The sequence below is a fragment of the Babylonia areolata genome, chromosome 23 (assembly GCF_041734735.1).
Source record: "Babylonia areolata isolate BAREFJ2019XMU chromosome 23, ASM4173473v1, whole genome shotgun sequence".
In the NCBI taxonomy this organism is placed as follows: Eukaryota; Metazoa; Mollusca; class Gastropoda; order Neogastropoda; family Buccinidae; genus Babylonia; species Babylonia areolata.
In genome coordinates, this window is record NC_134898.1 from 8,877,585 (window position 1) to 8,902,894 (window position 25,310).

The 25,310-nt window shown below is 43.1% G+C and overlaps 1 protein-coding gene across 10 annotated transcripts in view; it reads right to left on the bottom strand.

The window, feature by feature from the left end:
* Positions 1-25,310, bottom strand: part of LOC143297734 (neuron navigator 2-like) — a 487,523-nt gene that overhangs the window by 121,059 nt on the left and 341,154 nt on the right. For 7 of the 10 annotated variants that reach the window (XM_076610177.1, XM_076610180.1, XM_076610174.1 and 4 more), the window contains 5 exons: positions 13,341-13,486; positions 10,997-12,408; positions 8,803-10,229; positions 5,795-5,981; positions 1,765-3,370 (listed from right to left, as the gene is read on the bottom strand). In XM_076610177.1, the coding sequence (XP_076466292.1) occupies positions 1,765-3,370; positions 5,795-5,981; positions 8,803-10,229; positions 10,997-12,408; positions 13,341-13,486 (4,778 nt within the window). The remainder of the gene's footprint in view (positions 1-1,764; positions 3,371-5,794; positions 5,982-8,802; positions 10,230-10,996; positions 12,409-13,340; positions 13,487-25,310) is intronic. The other 3 variants (XM_076610183.1, XM_076610184.1, XM_076610178.1) reach the window with 2 other exon arrangements.

The following is a 25,310-nucleotide window of genomic DNA, read 5'->3' on the forward strand; positions in this document are numbered from 1 at the left end:
AAGCTAATGTTGCTATATAATAATGGGAAGGGGGCTGGGGGGTGGGGGGGGACACCATGTTTACCTTTTTGTGCACACACTCCACTACTTGTTTAAAAGCTTAGAGAATTCCTGAAGTTGTAATGAAACATTCCATCAAGAAAATGGAATAAACAAATGCCATGAGAACATGACATGTCCCCCAACCTCCAGATTTTGAAATCTGCATCCTCTCCAATCTTTCTTCTTCTCCAGCCCCATAAAAATGTCAAGACCCTATTTTTTTTTCTACAAACACTTTCTCTCATGCATAGCAAACACACACACACACACAAACACACACACTATTTGCTGTTGGAAATTGGGAGGGGTGTGTGTGTGTGTGTGGGAGGGGGGGGGGGGGGGTTCTTGCCTCCCCAGTGAAGAGCTCAAACACTTGACAGAAATTAGGATGTTTGAACACCGCCCAGAGCCCGAGAGGAGCGAAAATCAATAGTCTGGGCTGGTCTGATCCCCTTGCATACACCACCACTACCCAACCACCAGGATCAGAGCTAATGCCAGAGGTATAACCAACCCCAAAAACAGAATCTGAACAAGTGCAACAGTATGACCACAGACCAAACTGCATCACAGCAAGGGGAAGAAGTGTAGTCATAAATGTGTCTGAGTTTCCTTTTAAGCCCTCGACTGAAGACCTTGGTGAAGTGAAAGCAAAATGTTTTAAATTTCAACAGCATTAATCATTTAATGTCCTACTTTCTGTGTATGTTTCAATGATAAGACTGATTCTGCTGACCAAAGTCAATATGATCAGGAGTAAAGAAGTCTAAATAAAGAATGGTGGCTGATTTTCTGACATGTAATCTCAGTCTTATCCCAGTGAGGTGACAGCCCTTCTCTGATGAGCATACTTGTCAGCAGTAGTCAATGGGTTAAAAATCCTTAAGCTTGACCCTTACAGCTGCTGAGGAGTGCTGAAAAATGAGATACACTTTGAGTATAGTATTGTTTTTATCTGTGAAGGGAAGAAATATGGAAGGACAGTAAAAAGAAAGGAAAAAAATAAAGAGAGTAATAACTTTGTCCCACTTAAAACAGATATAGGTATCATTTCCAGCATATAACCAACACTTTGGATCTAACACTTAGGATGTTACTTATTATAGCAACAGCAGGATAAGTGTTATCAGGCAAGGTCTCTTCCTCAAACCTGAAGCAAACCACCCTCTGATTATTAACAAAGCGAAAATATTCTCCACCATAAAAAGAGTCTGTTCCCTTGAGACAAAACAAATAGCTCTCAAACTTCAAAATGCAAAGAAACTGCCTCCAAAACAAAAACTTAACTGCAGTGGAACCTGCATCCATTTCATAACAGGAGACTGCCTCCATGTCATCAAATTGGCACTCTCAGAAAGCACAAAACTACTCAGAAGACTAACTTTCCAGTACTTTAATAATAGAGTTCAATGAACGGAGAAACTACTACCTCCTGAACATCATGCTGAGGACTTCATGCTCACACACACACACTGGGATTCTGTGCCCTAAAACATGACCTGTCACCCTGCCATGCAGTGAGAAACCACACCAACTCAGACCACCCCAACCACTGCCATATCTGGACATGCTGTCAGTAAACAGAGAACCAGCACTCCATGCGGTCAGTGAAAATGAACCATCTGTTGCCGGGTGTCAGTGAAAGAACCATCAAAGGCCATGCTGTGCGGTAGTGTCAGCACTGGGGCAGACAGACCAGGACAGCAAAAGCCAACAACTCACAGCTGCCTTCTTCCTCTTTGCCCCCTGCTGTCATCCTGCACAGACCTGAAGAGCTGTATGGCAAGCCTGTCTGTGTGTTGGACCTAACCATGGCTCCACCCCCTCCTGCTAGGGCAGAACTGGCTGTGAAACTGAGTGGGTAGGTAAAGCGAGATGTCTGAGAGGAGTTACTGGGGGATGGGGAGGTGGGGGGCATGGCACCACTGGCCAGATCAAAGGCCTCAGAGAAGGACTCAGACAGCAGGTGGGGAGGGTCTGGGGACAAGGACGGGTCTTTGCTGCTCATACTGGCCAGCGACCTTTCTGACTTGACGCTACTGGACCTCTGCAAACTGGGGTTGGGTGAGGGGCAGGGGGAGGGCTGGGCAGAGACAGACAAGGCCGCCAGTGTTTCCCTATGCTGCTGTAAGATCCGAGCACCAACGCCAGACAAGGCACGGGCCTGCTGAATTTGCTGCTGAATAGGAGAAGAAGCGGACACCACCAATGTATCCATACTTTCTCCTTCCTGGCCTGGCAGTGCTGGGGCAGGAACATTGGCGTGGGAGTTGCGGTGCCAGAAGCCCGGTCCCAGAGACATCCCTGTGGCACTGCCTCCTGAGTGGCGCTGACCACCACTGGGAAACTCCAGAGGTACGTAGTGACTGTGCTGCTGCTGCTGCTGCCTGGCATGCAATTCCTGCAAGTTGACGTAGTGACTGAGATTTTTGGAGCTGCCATCTTTGCTGTAAGTGGCATGAGGGTTAGAGATAATGGTGCTGTTGCACGCACCTCCCCCATTTTCTCCTCCTTTCTGGTTGACACTGCTCTTGCTGCCAAACAGACGCCGGCGACCAAGAGAGTTAGACTGAAAATCTGTCTGAGCAGCACCCATGGACTTGCTGGGTGTGAGTCCAGTTCGCTGTTTTCTCTCCAGTGTAGAACTGCGGTTTGCTTCAGAAGCCATGTCAGAGTGACAGGACTTGGCGGAAGAGGTGGCGCTGGCTGGCCGGGGGATCCCTGTTGGCGTGTGTGCCACAGAGTCACTGCCAGACCTCACCATCTGCGTTACGCCCTCCACACCATGCTTTGCCAGACGACAACCCACCACTGATGACCCTTTTCCAGACCCCTTTCCACTGGATGATCCACTTGTGTTGCTGAGGGGCCGCCGGTAACCAAACCCTGCTCCTTGGCTGGCCGGGTTTCCATTTTGATTTTTCCCCATTTTAGCAGCCATTTGTGCTTTTGAATTGGCGTCCATCAGATGAGACTGGTCCGTGTTGGTTTCACAGTCACGCTTGCTGCCTGTGCTGGGTGAGCTGGAACGCTCGCTGCGCATTAAGGTGCTGTCACCATAGCCGCTATCACCATAGGGGTAGAACTCCGGGTGGCTGGCTGTGGACAGCTTCCGATAGGAGCTGTACTCCTGCTGGTCGCTGCGTGTGCTCCAGCCTCCAATGGAGTAGGAGTAGCCGTAGTCACTGGAGTCGCTGCTAAGCACCTTGTGGCTCTGAGGCAGGGAGTACTTTCTCCACCCCCCTGGCACTCCCCCTACCCCCGAGTCACTGTGGTAGTCACTGCCCATGAATGCACTGGTGCCCAGGTTGGGGGCTCGCTTCCCTCCCTGAGGACACACACAGTGATGGGAAAGGTTGTATCATCAAAATGATAAATTTGTGTAAAAATCATATTTTATTTGTATATAATCAGTATGTACGACAGAATATAAAACAAATCCTTTCAGTATAGTACACATGTCCTAGTCTTTTTTTTTCTAAAGACGAAAATGGGTAGTAACCATGGTATCAGAGCTATTAAAGTATACAGCTATTTAGATTTTGTTTGCTGACCTTCCAAATGTTTCATTCTTTTTTTTACAACAACAACAACAAAGAAAAAAAAGAAAAAGAGAAAGTGTGCTTTTGTGCATGCATACTTGCATTAATGCATACAACTTCAAACACACTATTATTCTATGAAAGAGAAGTTTATGTCTTGTGAAAAGGGAAGATAGGCCTAATTGCAAACAGTGTGTAATTGTGAACAGTTTGTGTGCTGCCCCACTTTGAAGCTTTCTCACCATACACATTTCACAAATTAATGTATACTTCAACCTAGTTCTGATACCTTAATAAATCTCCATTTTCCAAAAACCAGTCAAACAAAAGCTATTACTGTCTATTTTCATGCTTTCTCCTCTTCGCTCACCACTGTTGACCAAGTTCACAAATTCCCACAATCCTAAAATCAAGGGAAGCAAGCAAGACTCATCATTTGCCTGTAGTAGACTTGAACTTTGACACAGTTTGAAATAGCTGATTTGATCAGACATGCTGAATGAATTGTTCATTACCAGTGCTGGAGAATTTAAGAAAGCATGTTGGTGACAGATTGATCAGAATGTCATTTTTGACAGGAATCTCCAAAATAGTGTCATTTGCAATTAGACCACAAGGTATTTTTACGCGAGTCTATTTGCAAACAATGCTGCAGTTACTGAGTGCTTTCAAAAGAGTGTGTGTGTGTGTGTGTGTGTGTGTGTGTGTGTGTGTGTGTGTGTGTGTAAATGTATTTTTGTGTGTGAGTGTGCATGTGTGATCAAAACCAACAGTACAACAGTCTGGTGCACTTTTCCAATGATATGTTATGTCTAATGAGTTCAAGACCTGCTGCTGTTTTAATTCTCCACATGTACCCAAACCCATCGTTCACAATTACCCTCTGGCAACCCTGCAATTTCAACCACTGAAAAACATTGAAAAGGAGTAGACGAAGTTTTCCTGGTCCAACCAATCTAAGAAAGCCTTCAAAAATGGAAGAGTTACACTTGATGATCATACGACCTGTTATCTGTACAATACACACATTGAGCTGGTCACTTTGACTGGATCTTTCGCAATTAGGCCTACCTACACTAATGTTGTGATCACAATCTGCATCTGACTCTGACATTCAACAAACATGGACCACTCCTTCTGCATGAACTGTACAACCTGTCTGATGTTTAATTTTATGTGGCCACGATTTCTATGGCTTCCCATTTACAGTTTGTTCCTTTTGTCTGTGTAATTTAAGAAAACATTTCTGTGTGTGCCTTTGCTGTCTGAAACCCCATTTCAGTGCAGTTAGCATGCTGTCTGAAACCCTATTTCAGTGCAGTTAGCATGCTGTCTGAAACCCTGTTTCAGTGCAGTTAGCATGAAAAATACAGAGCCAAAATCTGAAGTTTCTGCCTTTTATTTCTCTATGTAAGTGGTAGACAAAGACAAAACTGATATTAAAAATTAACATTTATTTTGCTAATTCAGTAATTGTGAACTTGGTGGGAAGAAATAGAAATCAGTAACACTGGAAGCTCCATAATATACATGCATGTATGCCCCCCCCCCCCCCCCCCCCCCCCCCCCCCACACACACACACACACATCCACACACAAACACACACAATGTCACAACAATCTTCAAGTCCAAGATAATTTTTTTTTCTCACTCTTGCTATAGCGAGAATAAAAACAGACTCTACAAGCATTAAAATCTCAATACTCATTCGCAATCACATGAGAAAATACTGCATTTCCTTGGACTCGAGGAAATATCAAAGTACACTGAACAAAAGCAAAGTATATGGTAGTGCTCTCCCTCACTCCTAATTATCTACCTTGCGTTACTTGAAGCACATCTTCATGGGGAAGTTAAGAATTTCAACACCGAAGGTGAGTTCAGGCACTGCAAAGTTTGCCTCTTGAAGTTTTTGTTTCAGTTTCAGTTTCAATAAGGTGTCAAAGTGTCCACTGCATCGGCTTTAACCCCACTGAAATGTACATGTATGAATGCAGTTAAAACTAATGCTACACTGACCTTACATCACTAAGATTCAGCAGTCAAGTGGCTGAAACATTTCTGAAAATAAAAAATACTTTGAACTGACATTTACCGCATACATAATTCAGCTTATTACAGCTGACATTTATACACATTGAGCCACTGCCCTCTCACCTGTTGCATAACCATTGCCCTCTCACCTGTTGCATACCCACTGCCGTCTCACCTGTTGCATAACCTGTCCATGCTGCAGGAAGCCCTGTCGGATGTCACGCGGCATTCGTTTCAGACTGTTGTACACATTGGTGTCAGACAGCGCCCCCTGGGAAGACCCTGTCAGATTTTCATCTGTGCTGATCTCTGCAATCGTGTCGCTAATGTCCCCACTGCTGATGGAGCTGCTGTCATCAAAACTGGAAAAACAAAAACAAAACATGGTTTGTAATTCGTTGAAAGAAACTTCATAAAATATATCAAAAACTTTTCCCAAGTTTTTTTTTTTTTTATAAGTAGTGATTTGCTATTCCCATCAATTGAGGAAAAATCACACATAGACAATTTGTTAAAAGAAATTACACATATATATATATATCTTTTTAATCCAATGTTTGTTACTATTCATATTAACTGGTTTTAAAAAAAGGCAATTAAGAAAAATAAATTCTGTAAAATTGATAAAAATAATTCCAAAGATTAGTTAAGTAAAATATCATGTGGTACTATTAACATCGACTTGAAAAAACAAATGTAAATTATTTGGCAATTAGTAAAAAGAAATTTTGTAAAATAAATAAAAAGAAATCCCAAGATTCTGTTAAGTAAAATTCATGTGTTACTAATACTATTCATTTCAACTTGAAAAAACATATACAGAGGGAAATTTGCTGAAAGAAGTTGCATAAAATCAAACTTTTACCCCGTTTTTATGAGCAATATGCTATCATTCATTTCAATTTTGTTCCAAAAGACAAACAATTGGTCCAACCTGTGTTCCATTAATTATGACAGCAAGTGCTAGCCATGCGGCCGCGTTGTGTAAAAACAACAACTATAATGTAACTCAGCCAATATAAAAAACATTAATTGCTGGGTAAACACAAAAATTAAAGTAGATGCATACATCAGTTGTACATGATAGACAGTGCTGATACAATGAAGACGGATAAAGAAATCCACTGAAGGTTGCAATATAAAAAGTAGAAGAAGAAGAAATCCAACTTTTTTATCTACTGTTCAGGAACAATGCTGACTTTCTTATCTACCATAACTTGTGCAGCACAAAATAATATTCTGTGGAAATCCAGCCATGCTGCAAACAGCAAAATGGATATATACAGCAGATCAGAGAACTCAGCTCCCATGCCATCAACAGCAGAAATCCTTCAGAGCCACAGCCTAAAAGTAACACTGTACACAACAGCAGAATACAGACATTTGTTCCCTTTCTATTAATCATGAAACACCAGTTATGCCAGAACACTAGGTATCCCACACCCTCTTTCATGATGTGATGATATCATCTAACCTTACTGAGTGAAAAAAACATCAAATGAAAGTACTGCAGCTCCACTCCTTTTTCCCAAGCAAACCAGATAACTTATTTCCCTTTCCTTCAGATTTTCCTTTCTCCTTCTTAATTTGCATCTGCAGATGACAGCAAGGAGGGGATGGTGCAGGAAGGCTGTTGAGAGCAGCAGCACAACCAGGAATGAATACATCTGTAAGCGGCAGATTCAGCAGACATGTCCATGCTATTTTTGTATAGTCAGTTTATTTGTATTTGTTTTCTTCTTCTTCTTCTTCTGCATTCGTGGGCTGCAACTCCCACGTTCAGTCGTATGCACACAAATGGGCTTTTACGTGTATGACTGTTTTGACCCCGCCATATAGGCAGCCATACTCCAGTTTCGGGGGTGTGCATGCTGGGAATGTTCTTGTTTCCATAACCCACCGAACGCTGACATGGATTACAGGATTTTTAACGTGCGTACTTGATCTTCTGATTGCATATACACATGAAAGGGGTTCAGGCACTAGCAGGTCTGCACATATGTTGACCTGGGAGATTGTAAAAATCTCCACCCTTTACCCGCCAGGCACCGTCACCGTGATTCAAACCCTCAGATTGAAAGTCCAACACTTTAACCACTCGGCTATTGCGCCCGTCATTTGTATTTGTATTTCCTTTTTATTACAACAGATTTCTCTGTGTGAAATTCGGACTCCTCTCTCCAGGGAGAATGCATCGCTACACTACAGAGCCACCCATTTTTTTGTATTTTTTCCTGCATGCAGTTTTATTTGTTTTTCCTATCGAAGTGGATTTTCTACAGAATTTTGCCAGGAACAACCCTTTTGTTGCTGTGGGTTCTTTTACGTGCACTAAGTGCATGCTGCACACGGGACCTTGGTTTATCATCTCATCTGAATGACTAGCGTCCAGACCATCACTCAAGGTCTAGTGGAGGGTGAGAAAATATTGGCGGCTGAGATGTGATTCGAACCAGTGCGCTCAGATTCTCTCGCTTCCTAGGCAGATGCGTTACCTCTAGGCCATCACTCCACTTATCATGGAACACCAGTCTGATGTATTTAAAAGTTGTTAAAGCAATCACATGAAATTTCAAGAACCATCAATTCTTGCTTGGTGATTATCTCTCTCTCTCTCTCTCTCTCTCTCTATATATATATATATATATATATGCACACACACAAACATGATGTCCTTTTTTTTACCTTGTTCAAGGCAAACTGTGATGACATGCCATAAATTGTTCACCACACCCTTAGTAAAGCAAGACAGCCAACATCCAGTTTTGAAAATGATGACTGCCAATGTGAAGTTTCTGTGATGCAGTAACCTTGAAACAAGCTCATGGTCAGCCTACTCAACATCTCTTACAGCAGTCACCAGTCAGTGCAAGTGCATCAAATATAGTCCAATGATATATTCACATTTATAAATCAAATGTCCATGTGGCCAGATCAAAATATACCCTCTGTGACCTTGATCTGCATCCAAGCCGCATAAATTAGTTCAGTGAGGTGTGAAATTCACTGTCCACACACATACACATTCACACAAACAACATGGCTGCCCTTTATTTCCAGTTCTCAAGACTTCAGAGAGATTAATAGAAAACATGGACACATTCTGAAATACCTTCTAAAGTTACCAAAACATTAACCCAAAGTTATGTAAAAATGATCCCTTGAAAAAAACACAAGTCTTACCTGTCATCATCCATGAGACCTGAAGATTTCTGCATGCACTCTTTGACAGCCTGCATCCCCTCTCTGAACCTCTGCTGCAAGCGGCGTGCATACAGTGAGGCACCCCCCTCACTCAGATAGCCGCTGGACCAGTCATCGTTTCGGTTGTTGCTCTTCAGTATGTCTCCATCGGACATGTACCCAGATACATAATCGTAGGTCTCAATGTCTGAGCCATAGTCTGTGTCGTTACCCACACTGGGGCAGTTGGAGCCTGCCCTCTTGATGTTGTGACCAGAGTAGAACTTGCTAGGGTCCATCATTGTGCGGTTGACACCGAACCCGTGACTCTGTGCTCGTGCTGGGTAGACTGCAGCAGGGGGGACAGAAATGCCCGGAATGTGAAAGTTACGACTGCTGGACAGTCCAGAGTACCCTGTGTATCCCCGGAAATATCCGTATGGCAGAGCACGCATGATAGGTGGCATGGGTTTGATGTCCATGGCCTCTCCTGCATCATCCACAAATGTAGTCTTTTCTTCGCTGCTTGTGAATGTGGTTTCTTTGCCAGACGATGGCTTCATCTCTGTGCGCACTTCAGAGTCAAAAGTGGTTTCAATTTTCTCCCCATGGCGGGGCTGCACAATGGCCACATTGTTGGCTGGCTTGCCCAGGTGGGAGTTCAGCATTTTGACGCCTAACTTGGGGGAGTTGGTGGTGGCAGGTGTCATGCTCCTCATCTGTGCAGCACAGCTGAAGTCACTGGCCAGCAGTCTGGCCTGGCTGCTCTGGTCCTGTTGCCTGTGGGCAGAAACAGGGGATGAACGACTGGACACACTCTCCTCAGTCACATTCTGTGGCATGTGCTTGGGACTGGACCTGTCTACTGTGGGACTGGCCCGTTCTTCCCCATGGTGTCCCTTGGAAATGGAATGCTCACTGTCCACCTCAGACTTAGGGCTTGACCGCTGGCTGCCTCCCTGTGACTTGTGGGATCCCTCCAGCCGCTTGTGAGCAGAGGATTTCTTCAGCACAGACAGGTTGGTCTGTGTGTTGCAGTCAGCCTTGGTGGCTTTGTTATGGGATGTGGGTTTGACAACATTGACAGCAGTGGTAGAAGAGTTGGGTGACAGAGCATGGCGTGTCACACTGGGACTGTTCAGGGGGCTGACAGGCACTGTCTCCACGTACCCTCTCTCCCCAGATCTTGGCAGCAACTGTCTACCTCCCCCTTCTGATGCCCGCCTTCCTCCTTCTGATGGCCGCCCACCCCCATCTGTACCCTGAGGAGGGATGTTGACTGGCACATAGTGCGGATGAGAAGGGGAGGCCATGGGGTCGCCCTGTCTTCTGGAATCCTCACTGACACTCTGGGCGTCTCTGGACTGCTGTCGCTCTAGGCTGTGGGTCTTGGTCCTGCCCTCTGTGCTGCTTACATCAAATGTCTGCTGAAACAATGGCCACAGATCACATTATATCTTGTGTTACAGTAATGCAATATTTTACTGATGAGAAACAAGACTGCATTATACTGTATATGATACAAAATGCTCCATATCAGAAATAAAATAGTTCATGACAGTTACAGTACTTTGCACTTTGCATCATGGAAAAGTATGCAAATAGAGCAGCCAGTGTTCACTTGGCTGAAGACAAATTACTATGGGAGATCACTGCAATAAAGTACATACTTAAAACATGCCACAAAGTTATTTTAGAAACAATATGTTTGCCAGAAATACTTATTAACCTGAATGAAAGAATAACTGCACTTAATACTGAATACCTATATCTGTGGAGCTGATTCTGCAACAAATTATAATTTTGATTTCAAGTAAAGGACAAACAGGATCAGATCAGACCTGTAGAGTTGAGCATACAGGAAGAACAAGGCAGGATTACACTGTCTTGACTGCCCAACAAACTGGACCTGACTGGACAAGGACTGGTGAAGGAAGTCAGGTCCAACCCTGATCAGATGCACTTACCCCACATCACAGTCTCCACTCTGACTGGCATTAAGCAAACAAAACTTAATTGATCTGATTAATCTTCATAAAACTGTCCCTCTATCTCCACTGTTCAATGTCTGTTATGAAAACTGAAAAGTGTAACATGTCAAAAACTAATAACTTAACCATCTTCATTAAAACTGTAAACAGAAGATAACAATATCATCATAATAACAACAGAGAAGGCCAAATCCAGTGTCTACCTGCACATTCACTCGGGCGTGTCCTCCCTGCACACTGTGACTGCTGTTGCTGGCAGCAAGCCTAGACTGGGGGGACGTGGGGGACTGAGCAATGTTGGCATAGCCTGGCTCTCCCTGAGATGGAGGGTTGAAAGTGGTGAACGTTGGTGGTGTGCTGGGGTCAGAGTAACTGCTGCTGCTGGGCTCGTGGTGGCGACTACGAGAATGTGTCTGACCGTGCTGTTGCTGGTATTTGTGCTGCTGTTGCTGCTGCAGCTGCAACTGCTGTAAATGCTGGTGGTGGCGCTGCAGCTGCTGCTGCGTGAGAGGCACTTGCTGGGGTGAGGGCTGGGGACAGGGTCTGGATGAAGATGACGTGGGCACCAACACTTGGTTAGGATTGACCCCAGGCATACCACTGTAGGCAACAGCCTTGTGTTCCTTTCCCCGTGATTGCCCCTTTTCCTCCTTAGATCCCTTACTTCCAGACCGGCTGCCCTGTGGCTTGGGGATTCCTGTGGGGATGGCAGAGGTCAGGGGGGGAGGTGGGGCTGTGGGGGTGGGCGGGGGTTGACCTGATGCACTTGGTGCCGGTGATGACACACCTGTAGAGGAAGCTCGTGATTTTCCTGAGGAAGAAGAGGATGGCGCAGGTTTCGTGGTGGGTATGAAACTTCCAAGCTTAGAGCTCTTCTTGGACAGGGTGGGGCTGGCGTGCCCCAGACGAGGGTCTCCGCGAGGATCTCCACGCTCTAGCTTGTTGCCAGAGGGGACGATGGGTCGACGACTCTGGCTGGGTGAACTAGCAGGAGCACTTGGGGAAGGGGCCCTGGATCCTGATACGCTCAGCTGATGAAGACTGGGGGAGGGGCTGGCCAGCCGCATTGAGTCCTCGCTCTGGCCACCATCACGCTTCCCGCTTAAGGCACGCGACACAGATTTCTTCCCTACCTTGGAGGAGGAGGAGCAGGGGGTCCGGGACACATCAGCAGAGCTGGAAGGACCATGAGCACCAGAAGTGGACCCTGAGGCTGCAGCCTCTTTGGAAGAACTTCTCCCAGAAACCTTCACATCACCACCCTCACCACGACCACTACCACCACCGCTACTTGATTTTGCTGCCCCTTTGGCCGCTGCCTTCTTGTCTTTGTCTTTGTTGAAGAACTTGAACTTGTCCAGCATAGAGTTCTTGTTGGAAGAGGAGGAAGAGGAAGTGGTGGAAGGCTTAGAGGAAGAACTTTTAGAGGAGGAGGTAGAAGAGGTAGAGCTAGCACTGGTCCTGTTGGACTGTTTGTCTCCACCGGACCCAGGGCGACCTCGGCCAATGGCGGTGGGGATCCCTGATGAAGAAGCAGCACTAGCTGCAGCAGTGGCTGGCTGAGGTGTGTTGTTGTTACCTGAGGGCACACCTTTAGAGGAGGCTGATGATGATCCTGCACATCAAATATTCACAATTTAATCATGGTCCTTCTACTGACACTTATATTTTTTGTGTTCCATCTGTCAGAACAAAATCCTTCAGTCTTTGAACTCAGTCCTTTCATTTAACATTAGACAAAATCTCTGAATACCCATCTATTTTAGCTTCTTCTTCTTCTGCATTTGTGGGCTGTGACTTCCATATTCACTCATGTACATGAGTGGGATTTTACGTGTATGACCCTTTTTGCCCTGCCATGTAGGCAGCCATACTCATTTTGGGGGTGTGCATGCTGGGTATGTTCTAGTTTCCATAACCCACTGAACGCTGACATGGATTACAGGATCTATAACATGCATATTTGATCTTCTGCAAGCGTATCACACAAAGGGGATTCAGGCACTAGCAGGTCTGCTCATATGATGACCTGGGAGACTGGAAAATCTGTACCGTTAACCCATTAGGTGTGCCAGAAAAGTGGACTGAACTCAGGAAACGTGGGCACGAATCCAGTACTCTAGCCATCTGACCACTACACCCATCACCTGTTTGAGCAGTATTGATATCTTTTTCCAATACAGTTCCAAACTGTGTTTTATCCATGCTATGAATATTTTGTGTGTGTGTATAACATGTGCACGTCTGTGTGTAACTGTAATTGTGTGTGTGCACATGTTTAATATGTGAGTTTGTGCCAATGCTTGTGTGTGTGTGTACACATTTGTAAACGTCTGTAGATTATATACATATATATATATATATATATATATATATATATATATATCTGTGTGTGTGTGTGTGTGTGTATATATATATATATATATATATATATATATGTATACATATATACATATACATATATATATATTAACAAAAAGTGAGATCTGAGCATGTCTCTGCTTGCGGATGAACAGAAACAAACAAATAAATAGATAGAATATTAACCTGCAGCACTAGAAACGGCAGGGTTCTGCTGGTTGGCATACAACCGTCCCTTCTCTCCACCCTGAGACCGTGCACTCCTAGAGCTGTCCTTGTTACTGGTGCCACTGCTGGACTTGCTGCCCGTCTGGCGCCCAGGTGACGGCAGCCTGCACACCACACGGCACTCTGCACTCAAAGACTGGTTTTAAGCCTCTACAGTCTGGAGCGCTAATTCAGTTTAAAATGCACAAAAAGATATTAATTTTTTTTTAATAAAAAAAATAGAAGCAAATAAACCAAAGCTGTGCAAGTTATTAAAAAAAGTACATTAATCAATTAAAATATAATCACACACACACACACACACACACACACACACACACACACACACACACACAGTGTATTGTAACTGACTAGCTCTACATTGTGGAAATTTTCAGTTATACTCAGTCTGTCCCCTGACAGTATCAAATCAAATGAAATCAAATCAGGCTGCTTACAGCCCAGCTGATTGCAGTGGGGCCATTTCAGGGCTAAACACATGCCAGTTCTTAACACCCAAAATGATGTTAAAAGGTCATTCAAAGCAACATTAAAAGATCAGTTCACTCACATCTTGCCAGATAGTAATCATAAAATGATGTATTGTATGAACAGGAAATGTCAGCAAAAAAACACACAAAAAAACCAAAAAAAAAACACACAAAAAAACAACAACAAAACATTCCAAGTGTTTTCCCTGTTCAGTACATGTCTTAAAAAAAAATCTTCCAAGGTCTGGGTACAAGATCTGCATTCTCATTCGTCTGCAGTGTAAAAAAAACAAAAACAAAAACAAAACAAAACCGACTGAAGTACAAGATTAAATAGAAAAACAAATTTCCAGGATGTATGAGAAAAATGTGCAAATCACTACCCATAGCCTTAAATGCAATTGGTTTTTCAATAAGCTTAAACACACACACACACACACATATATATGTATATAAATACATATATATATATATATATATATATATATTTTTTTTTTTTTTAAGACACACCTGCATGTACCAAATGTAACGTTCAATGGTTCATGAAGACAAAACCAAAATCTCCTTGGTATAATCTCTTGAATCAAAAATTTCAATGAGAATGCATCAAGCCAAAAGATTTTTTTCTTTTCATTGAAAAATATGGGCAGCAGCCATTAATTCTTCTATCAGCTTCTCCCTTTCATGTTACATTATTTCTTAAATACAGCAATGATGACTTCAGACAATGACAGAACAGCAGAGATGAAGTTCAAAGACAAGAAGACATAAAAAGCAGTGAAGAAAGACTGATCAAAATAGATGGAAAGAAGTTTATAAATGATAAGGATGGAGAGAGCAAGGAATTGTAATTTGGCAAGAAGCAGAAGAGAAGAGGGGTGAGGGTAGGGGTGGAGGAGTGAGGGGGATGCTGCAGACTGTAACAGCAAAATTAAAATGAAAGGAGAGTAAAATCAAGTTGAAAGTCCCCCCCCCCCCCCCTTTTTTTTTTCTTGAAGTGACACAAATAATTCTTCTACTCTGTTTTAAGAGTTCATGGATAATTTCTCTTTTTTTTCAACTGAAATAAAGTTGACTTCTATTTAGTTTTACTATTATTGCTCTGTATGATTATCATGAAACCAGTGTGTACCTGTGTGCACATACGTTTATGTTATCATACATCCAGCTGGTATGGCATCTGCTTAGCATATGTGGTGTAGCACAAATGGATTTGCCCAAACGCTGTGACGCCTCCTGGACAAACTGAACACCCAGTTAAGACAAATGGGGAATGGAGATAGAAACAGAAACAGAGAGACTGAGAGAAAAAGACAGACATATTATATAGACAGAGACTGACACTGAGACAGAGAGACAGAAACAGGGACAGAGAGATCGAGAGAGACAGAGACAGACAGACAGACAGAAACAAACAGAGACTGAGAACAGACACAGACAGGCAGAGTGACAGGGCAGTCAGACAGACAGGGAAAGAGGACACCCAGGCATGTGTTCAAAGCTTTTTACAGTGTAGAGATACATAGCCATCCACACAGCACTGAACTCAACAGACAGCCAGGAGACAGACCTATACACAGAGACAGACAGAGGGAGAAACATAGCCAGACACATGCACCTGTGTGTGTGTGTGTGTGTGTGTGTGTGTGTGTGTGTGTGTGTGTGTGTGTGTTGTGTGTGTTTTGTGTGTGTTTGAGTCTGTGTGTGTGTGTGTGTGTGTGTGTGTGTGCACTCATGCACAGGTGTGCACTTTCACATGTGCCTGTGTCTGCTTATGTGTGTGTGCGTGTGCGTGTGCGTGTGAGTGTGTGTGTGTGTTAACATGCATATTATGCCTATGTGTGTGTGTCTGCCCCCCCCCCCCCCCAACACACACACAAATAAAAAAAACAAAAAAACCTTGTTGCCCAGCAGAAGTCAGTGCAGACCACACAAGACTGGATTGTTGACAATCCTTTGCCCCAAGCAGACGGGCAGTGGAGGCTGCCTGACAACAGTGATGGCTGTGCCCACGTTCCCCCTGTCAGGTGTTAATGACCACACACCTCACTGTTTGAAGGCCGACAACTGCCAACTTCTTCACACGACCGGCTCCATCCCTGTCTCCCTCTCTCTATTTGCAAACGCTTGTGTGTGTGTGTGTGTGTGTGTGTGTGTGTGCGCGCGCGCGCGCGCGCGCGAACGCTCCCCCCACTCTCTCACTCCCACTTTCCTGTCTGAGTCAGTGTGTCTCTGTACGAAGGCCGAACTGTACGTGTGTGCGTGGCACACAGACATGAAACATTTCCCATTTTCGAACTCCAAAAACGTGTCTCGGTTTGATGAAAACGACGTATTTCGTTCCCAGATCTAAATTATAAAGACTGCCTTTTGCTGGATTATCAACTGACGAAAATTATGTTAATACATTTTCGTACAGTCTTTACATTTGTCTCCAATTTTGATGCGCAATGTGACGAATGTGTGCATCAGTTAAAGGCTTTTGCTTAATGAACACAGGACTGAATCAGTCTGGGGTTTTTTTTTCCTTCCCAAAGGCAATTCGTTTGGCCTACGAATTTATTTCATTCAGATCTGGGTACGAAATATGTTTTTGATAAAATCTCGACAGAATCTTATTGTCAATGGTGCAGAAACAGGTCGGATTGCTCGTAATATATATATATATATATATATATATATATATATATATATATATATATATATTGTCATCAGATTCATGACCGAGCTGGCCACATCAGGGCGATGCGGCTGCGCTGTGACAATGTGTCACAACACGTTTCTCGAGTCTGTAAGGGGTGCTAAAGTACAGGAACAATCGACTTCACGACATGCCAGAGGTACGTATGCTAAAATGTGTCGTTGAAGGCACATGAAGAAACCCGGCTACAGTGCGCGCGCGCACACACAGCACACACGTGCACACACGCACGCACGCGCGCGCGCACACACACACACACAAGTGCACACTCGGGCATGACCTCTAGCTATCACCAGTTCATTTTCTAATATCGTTGTCATTCGCCCAGTGTTTACACATGGATACCAAATTGAATAATCTGGAACGTGATGGATAACGTGCCCAAACTGGTTACAGACCTCATCACATAAAACCACCTGGTTACAGAGTGCTTCGGCCGTGGTAAGGTCGATCGGCTGCGCCTTACTTTAAATTACCTGGATTAAGTAACCGACCGAGTCGGCCTTCCAAAGCATTTATGGCAACTTAAAACATTCGGACAACACTGCCACTTTTTGTTCGATCGCCATTACCTGCTGAAGAAGCGCGGAGCAACGATGAAAAAAAGAAGAGAATATTGATCGGTGTGTGTGTGTGTGTGTGTGTGTGTGTGTGTGTGTGTGTGTGTGCGCGCGCGCGCGCGCGTACATATATGTGTATACACATGTCTTTGAATTGTTTCACTGTACGTCTGCGTCTGTTGTATTTATGTGAGTGGACTAGTACGTGGACGCACTTTTGTATGCATGCATTCGTTATGAACGCTCACATTTTCCAACAGATGGAGGGAGTCATAATCCTTCGGAAAGACCCGTTAAGAATTACTGCCATCGGAAAGCGCACGCGCGCATGTGTATGCGTGTGCCACTGTGTGCATGTGTGCACGTGCGTTTGTGTATGCGGGGTGGTTGTAGCCTGTGTGCGTATGTGTGCGCGCGCGCACATGCAAAGCTATGTGTATGTGTGTGCGTGCACACTGGCATGTGTCATGAACGCCCGGATGCAGCCATAAAATTTCGGAATGTCCCCCGTTTCCTATTTTAAGAGTTACAGCCATCGGAAATTGCAGAGCAACACAGCAGTGGGCAGCTTTGGCGGAAGAAAATACTCCTGGTAAAATCTTCTTGAGTCGGAAACACTGAGAATATCTGTTCAGGTTAATGGTCGGAAACAGTTAAATGAGAGGTCACTGGACAAGAATTGATATATATTGGAAATGGCAACCGTTTTTCTTTTTTTTGTTTTGTGTGTGTGTGTTTCTTTTTGTTTGTTTTGGTGTGTGTGTGTGTGTGTGTGTGTGTGTGGTGTGTGTGAATTAATCGACATCTGTTGCATCCACACATGCATACAAATTTTCCAGCATGCATGTAAGTAAAATGAATCCTTCAAACCTGAAAATGGGTCTCCAGTTTCGTTTTTGAAAAGTGAGATGATGGAAATGTGACAGCCAAGAAAAACTGAATCATTCCTGAAACCAAGTACGATGACTGGAATGAAATTGCATGTGACAAACTGACCAACAGTTTTGTTACCTGTGGAGAAAAAAAAAAAAATAAAGACTGGAAAAATTAAGATATCAAATTTGACACATATGATATCTCCAATTAAAATTTTTTAAAAATTCCGGTAAATGGTAAGTGGGGGAGTAGAAAGGGTGGTAGCGAAATGTGTTGACATTAAGTAAATATAATAATTGAAATGCTCTGCAACTTAAAGCCTTACTTATTATTCACAGCATTATTTTCCAAGGAACAATGAGAAGATGGTCAAGAGAAGGACTCAGATATCTGTTCTGAAAACTGTCTTAACTTCTGTGATGGTTTACACTAGTTCACCAACCATTATAAAAATACATAGCAACATCCTAGTACAATATTAGAAATAGCACAAATTACAGTGAGAGGCTGCTTGGTCCTGCAACATATGCCCATTATATTGCTCCCTTCCAGCCAATGAGCCTTTTGAATTTGAACTGGCTGAAAATCGATCCAAATACGAAAGTCTGCATTGTGACAGACATATAAACACTGACCATAATATATCATTTCTGCACTTATTATAACGAATTTAAAGCTCTGCGTCAAATTCTGTCTGCTTTCCTTGTGAAAAATCACAAGCCACAGTACAAGACCACAATCCGACACAACAGGTTTGTTTTAACCGTTTTCTTTGTTTACATACACCAGTCACTTGCCCTCCCCATCCACCTAATTTTGAAGTCAAATATCCTTTCACATTTAAACTGATTTTGGATTCATTTAAATATATATATATATATATATATATATATATAGATATATTATTAATATATTATACATATATATAGATATATTAATAAATTTTTTTTTGAAGGTACAGCATATCTAATGATCATAAGTGTGTTGATTATTCCCATCTCTCAGGCAGGTGAACATAAAGTGCCAGAAATGCAAAACTAACAGTATAACATGGTAACTACAACTACAAAATCCACACATTTAAATTAAGAATCCAGTTTTAAAGGCATATCTAAAACAATGTTGCCTATGTCAAAGTTCAGTTGGCTGAAAAACATGTATTTAACCAGCATACACTGGGGTTTTTTTGGTGTGTGTGTGTGTGTTGTTGTTGTTGTTGTTGTTTGTGTGTTTTTTTTAATACAAAATTAGGAATACCAATATGATGCATCATTTAGATATAAAAACAATCATCACAATACAAAAAAAAATATTGAAAACAAGAACAACAACAAACAACAAGAACAACAACAAACAAAACAAAATCTATGAGAACTGATCAATTTCTTGTGTGGTATGTTTGTTTTTTTAACACGGTGGACTGCAATTGTCCTACCTCACTTAAATCAGACCCACTGGTGTTCTGTTCCATTAGTCTCCAAATACATTAAAAACAAATCTTAATAATGATGTAATTTAATGATAGCAATTTAAAGGAAAAAACAAACAGCAGTCTGCAGAATGGGACTGATGAGTTCAGTGCCACTTTGTAAAAACAGAAATCTTAATAATGATTATAATCAAAATCAAAAGAAAGAAAAGAATGAACAAATAATTAATAGATTTATAAATAATAGCATGGTCCTGCAGTCTTACATCATGAACAACTTAACAGAAAGAGCGCCAGCCATGGCTGCAATAGGTTGTTAAACTCCACCAGCATTGCATTCTACATTCCCATGTTGCAGCAAGATCTATGAGTATATTTGATCTCTCTTGTTCCGTAATATATATATATATATATATATATATATATATATATATATATAATGATAAAAGCACATACTGCCAACAAGCACACATAACAAAAGTACCTTAAAAAAAACTTTAATCACTATAGACTAGTCCTGGCCAGGCTTGGATACCCATTTTTGGTTTTGTTTCAGGCTGTTTTTTGTTGCACTTAGTTGTTTTTTGTCTTTTTTGGTTTGCTTTTTGTAATTGTATGTTTGTGTTGATAAAATAATAATGATAAGTAGAAAAAGAAGAAGCAGAACAACAACAACAATGACAATAATGGTGATGATAATAATAATAATAATAATGATAAATTAATGAATACTACATCTACTATTATCACTACAACTACTAATGATAATAAATAAGTAAACAGATAATAACAATAATAATACTAAGAAGAAAAGTAAGTTTATTTATATAGCGCCTAATCAAATTATTTTGCTTTAAGCGCTTTACAATTACAACAGTTCCAATAAAAAATATCCATCAAAAATCTGATGCAGGTTGTTCCAACTAACTGATAAGTAAGCAAACATGATGAATTATGATAAGATACTGCACCAAAGGTAGGTACACATAACTAAGCTCAATGTCCATAGTTAACTCCCTAAAACCAAATTGAACATGTATCCAAAACCCATCACCCAAACAATACACAATCCAATTACAACATCCAAAAAACAGTCACACAACTCTCCCTCCTTCCCATCCACCAACACATCTCAACAAAACACACAGAAAACAGAAACAAGCACACTGGCCTCTGCAATTGTAGTTGGTGTCTGTGCGGAGATCAATAGGCCTATATATATGACAATATATATATATGTATATATGAATATAGATATTATATATAATATTATATATATATATATACATACATACATATATGTGTGTGTGTGTGTGTGTGTGTGTGAACATATATTTCTTCAACTGAGTAACCAAATGAACCCTAAAAACAGTATACCAAGCGTAATTTAACCAGGGACTGCAGTATTTCTGGCATAAGAAACTAATATATGCCGTTAGTTTGACCGCCGTGCTGATTTGGCTTGATCAATTCTTGTCATCAGATAGTTCTTAGTTTAACTTAGGACGTTTGCAGAAGAAGTTACTTGCATGCTTACACACTTATTTACACACTTACATGCGATAATTACATGTAACTTCCAACTTAATTCTGGCCTCAGCACACAGATGAGACACGAAAGTCTTCGATTATCTTCCCCGCTTCTCCTCTATCCCCTTTCCACCGTCTTGTCGACTACACACACACACACACACAGGCACACACGCCACACGACAATTCCCCGTTATCTCTCTACCTCCCACCCCCAACCCCCATCCCATTCCTCTCCCCCACCCACTCCAACTTACACCATTCTACTATCTTTTATCCCCTTGGTCTTGTCTTGTTCCCAGACACACCAAATCAACACAAATAAATGAACTTACAGTCTTCGAAAATCCGCGCAGAGTTCAGAAGCAACCCGGACCAAGAAGAAACTTCAATAGTAAACAAACCACGGGAACAAGCCTCTCCTACCGCACAGACACGCTGCTGCCACTGGCTGCAGCTGGCAGACAAAGGATGGACACGCGGCTTTTTTCTCTCTTTTTTTTCCCCCCCGTTAGGCTTATCTCGAGTTGCAGACGACGCTTTAGACTGTCGCCTCCATCTCGCTTTCGCTTTGAACAGTCGGCCACCAAAGTAGATCGCGGTATCCTTTCTGCGCCCTGATTTGAACTGGCGGATTGGATCGATGTTCATGTGTGGAAACTATCAAGGCCCTGACAAATGTATGAATCACCCACTACACACACATGCCACGCTGGTCTTCACTCTCGTCCACGGCAGACATCATTTCACAGCCCTACTTTCGCGCCGCGTGACAATACAAGGCCCAACCCTACACCTCCCAATGATGAGCGAAATGGAACAGTCCAGTATGACGTGACTGTGGCGATGCTGTCTTTACCATGTCCCAGTTCGGGAAAGAAAGGGGTGTCGGCCTTTGTGCTTGGCAACATCTGCGCTAGCTTCGGTGCACAAAGCAAACCCGTTGTCATCTTCAGCGGCTTTCCCGTTTGATTACCAGAGAAGAGGCAGCCTTCTGCCAGGCACTCAGATGGGGGTGTGGTGAAGCCTGAGTTCTGAATGCCGTGCAACCGACGCACCACGAAAAACTATTAAAGGGAGACAAAAATCATTATCAAACGGGCCGGGGAATGCGCGGTTGGCTTCATTCTCGATTATTGTATCATCACACTCCATTCCCCTTTCATCGAATCATTGATCACTTGAAAAACAACAACAACAACAAAAACAAGAAAAAACAAATACGGTACGTGGAGTGATCAGGGAAGATGGAGGTATAAAGCGCGTGCGCGTGTATACGTGTGTGTGTGTGTGGGGGGGGGGGGGGGGGAGTGAGGGGGGGGGTGGGGGTTATATGACCTTAAAAATATCTACGTTCATGGGGATTAGGAGGGGCCGGGGTTGCGGTGGAGGAAGGAGATGGGCAAGATAGACGTTTATGTGCGTCAGTGTGCGCGAAAGTGCAATAAGGACGCGGGTGAGTATGAAGAATGGACGTGTGCGCGCCTGCGAGGAAGCGCAGCTTAAAAAAAAAGAATGTGTGTGTGTGTGTGTGTGTGTGGTTAATTCAACATTTTGTATATATGGGCCCATTCACTAATTCATCTTCGTGTGGGTGGGTGGGTGTGCGTACATGTGTGTGCAAGCGTGAGTGTGTGAGAGTACAATAGGCTGAGCTAGTAGGTGTGTGCTGGCCCAGCTACAAGCACTCTCGCTTCCGAAATTTATGCAAAGTCAGTACGTGTAGAAGTTAATAAGCAGACCTAAAATTGCATAAATGTGATATTTGAAGAACACTTTCTCTGCATGGTAGTAGTTTCTCATTCATAACCCCATGATTGCCATTAAAAAAAAAAAAAGAAAAAAAAAAAGTAATTGCCAAAATTTAGCAAATACTTACACACTAATTACTATCCACCAAAGGATAGGATGTCTAAGGACATAAGGATCAAAGGGGTGCGGGGGGGGGGGGGGGGGGGGGGGGGGGGGGGGGGGGGGGGTTGTGGGGTCATGGGAGGGAGGATGAGAGGACCTGTGACAAAACCTTTTTTTTAAGCCACAGATAGTCCATGGCTCCCCCACCCACCCACCCACCCCTACACCCCACCCTTCGCACCGCATCGATCTCAATATTCTGCTCAGTGCTCTTTTCCCATCTAGAACCTGGGTGGGGTGGGGGTGGGGGGGTATTGGGCGTATTTCTATTTCTGTCCTCTCCATGTCAGTGTGGTGGTGGTGACATGTGTGAGGGAGGGGGCAGTTAGAGCTGGGCTTGTGGGCGTGGGGGGTGAAGTGTGTTGGGAAGAAGGAGTGAGACTGGGTCTCTGACTGGAGCCAGGACTGGAAACGAGTTCAGTCTGAGGGGGACTGGGGTGGTGGTGGAAAGACAGGGAGTGGTGGGGGAAGACGCGGGTGGCAAAGGGAACTAATTGGAATTTTAGAAAAGAAAAACATCCGAATGTATGTGTATATGCGTGTGTGTGTGTTTGTGTGTTGTGTTTGTGTGCTTGTGTGTGTGTGGTTGGGGTGTGTGGGGGGAGTTGGTTTTGTGTGTTTTTGGATGTTTGTATTTGTTTACATTGTTGTACAATACCTTATTGTCTTAACGTGTGTGTGTGTGTGTGTGTGTGTGTGTGTGTGTGTGTGTGTGTGTGTGTGTGTGTGTGTTTGGTTTCAAAAATACACAATTTATTTGCTGAATGTTTTTTGTTTGTACACGTTGTGCAATGCCAATTTGGCTGCAATACATGTGTCAGTACAGCACCAAGTGCACATATAAACACACACCCGTACTAGATACGCTCACAAACAGAAAAGATATCAACACGAACACACGCGCGCGTGACACCCTGACATAGAGACAGACGAATCTTTTACATCAGTTTAAAAAAAAAAAGTTAACACTATTCTTAAGCTCTTAAAGTGTTTTTAAAAACATTCTCAATGGGTTTTTTTCTTGTTTTGTTGATGTAGGTGTACAAATTATCTCAGTTACTTTCATTTATTCATCTTTTGATTGTTATTTCAATTTTTGAACAATTTATTAGGCTTCATCTTTCGATTGTTATTTCAATTTTTGAACAATAATTAGGCTTATCATGATTTGATCTGTTAACAGCGAATGCCTGTAATATTATAGTACAGTTCTTTAAATGCTAAATACACACACGCGCGCGCGACAAAAATTACGAAGATGGTAATGACGACGACGACAACTAATGGTGATATAGTAATCGAAGAAGCAAGAATTCAGGGGTTACACATGAGGTGAGTATCATGCCCTCAGGCTAAAATGTCAGGTGGTTGGAAGCCAGTCAGTCACCACCAGGGACAGGAAGTCTCCATCATGATCATGACCCCGTGTGTAGGAGGGTGGGGGGAAGGGATGGGGGCGGGGGGCCCGGAGTGGAGTGGAGGGAGAGGAGGTGGACGCAAGGGCTAAAATAATCATCTATATATGTATATCTACGTATGTGTCTATCTATAAATTGTGTGTGCATGTGTGTGCGCGCGCGCGTGTGGATTAGACGGTGGGGTGTGCGGCTTCGTTCATCAGTTCTCTCTCTCTCTCTCTCTCTCTCTCTCTGTGTGTGTGTGTGTGTGTGTGTGTGTGTGTGTGTGTGTGTGTGTGTGTCTCCTGAATTTCTTCTTTTTAGTGATATGAAACAATAGCTCATTGCCAGGCAACGAGAGAGGGAGACAGCCTGACAAAATGACAGGAAGACAAATACATAGACAGACATTAGTTTTAGTCTTCACATTGACCTTTTCATAGACGTACTTGAGTACGTGTGTGTCTGCGCGAGGGCGTATGCGTGCGCGCACACACACACACACACACACACACACACACACACACACACATACTGCCTCTGGCCTATAATAGTGGTGTTCTTCAGCCCAAGATAATTATACAGCCCTGTGCCGTGGCTGCTGGTTTCAAACCAAACTGAATTGGGGAAAAATACAGTGACCTTTTCTCTTTTCAGAGCATGTAATTCACTATAATAGCCGGAATGACTGTTGGCTTGCACCGCCTTTTTCTGCGTCGTTTACAGTCTGAGAACAAGTGCATCAGCCTACTTGTCAGCGACAATCCTGATTTCTCTCCATTGTCCTTTGTGGGTCCGCCACGTGCAAAACCAGACATGCAAGTCAGTGTTGGTCAGTTCAAAACGAGACGAGGTTCACGTGCGTTAATCGCTTCGCCTACTTTAAAGGGTGCTAGAGTCGGACACGGTTTAGTCTGGTTATTTTCTTTCAACTATTATTACAATCTCCCGTTCACCAACGCTCTATAGGCTTACTGACAAACGCATTTTGATTTGTGTGACGTTCGTCAGGTAATTCTGTCATTTGTTGTTGTTGCTGCTGATACTACTA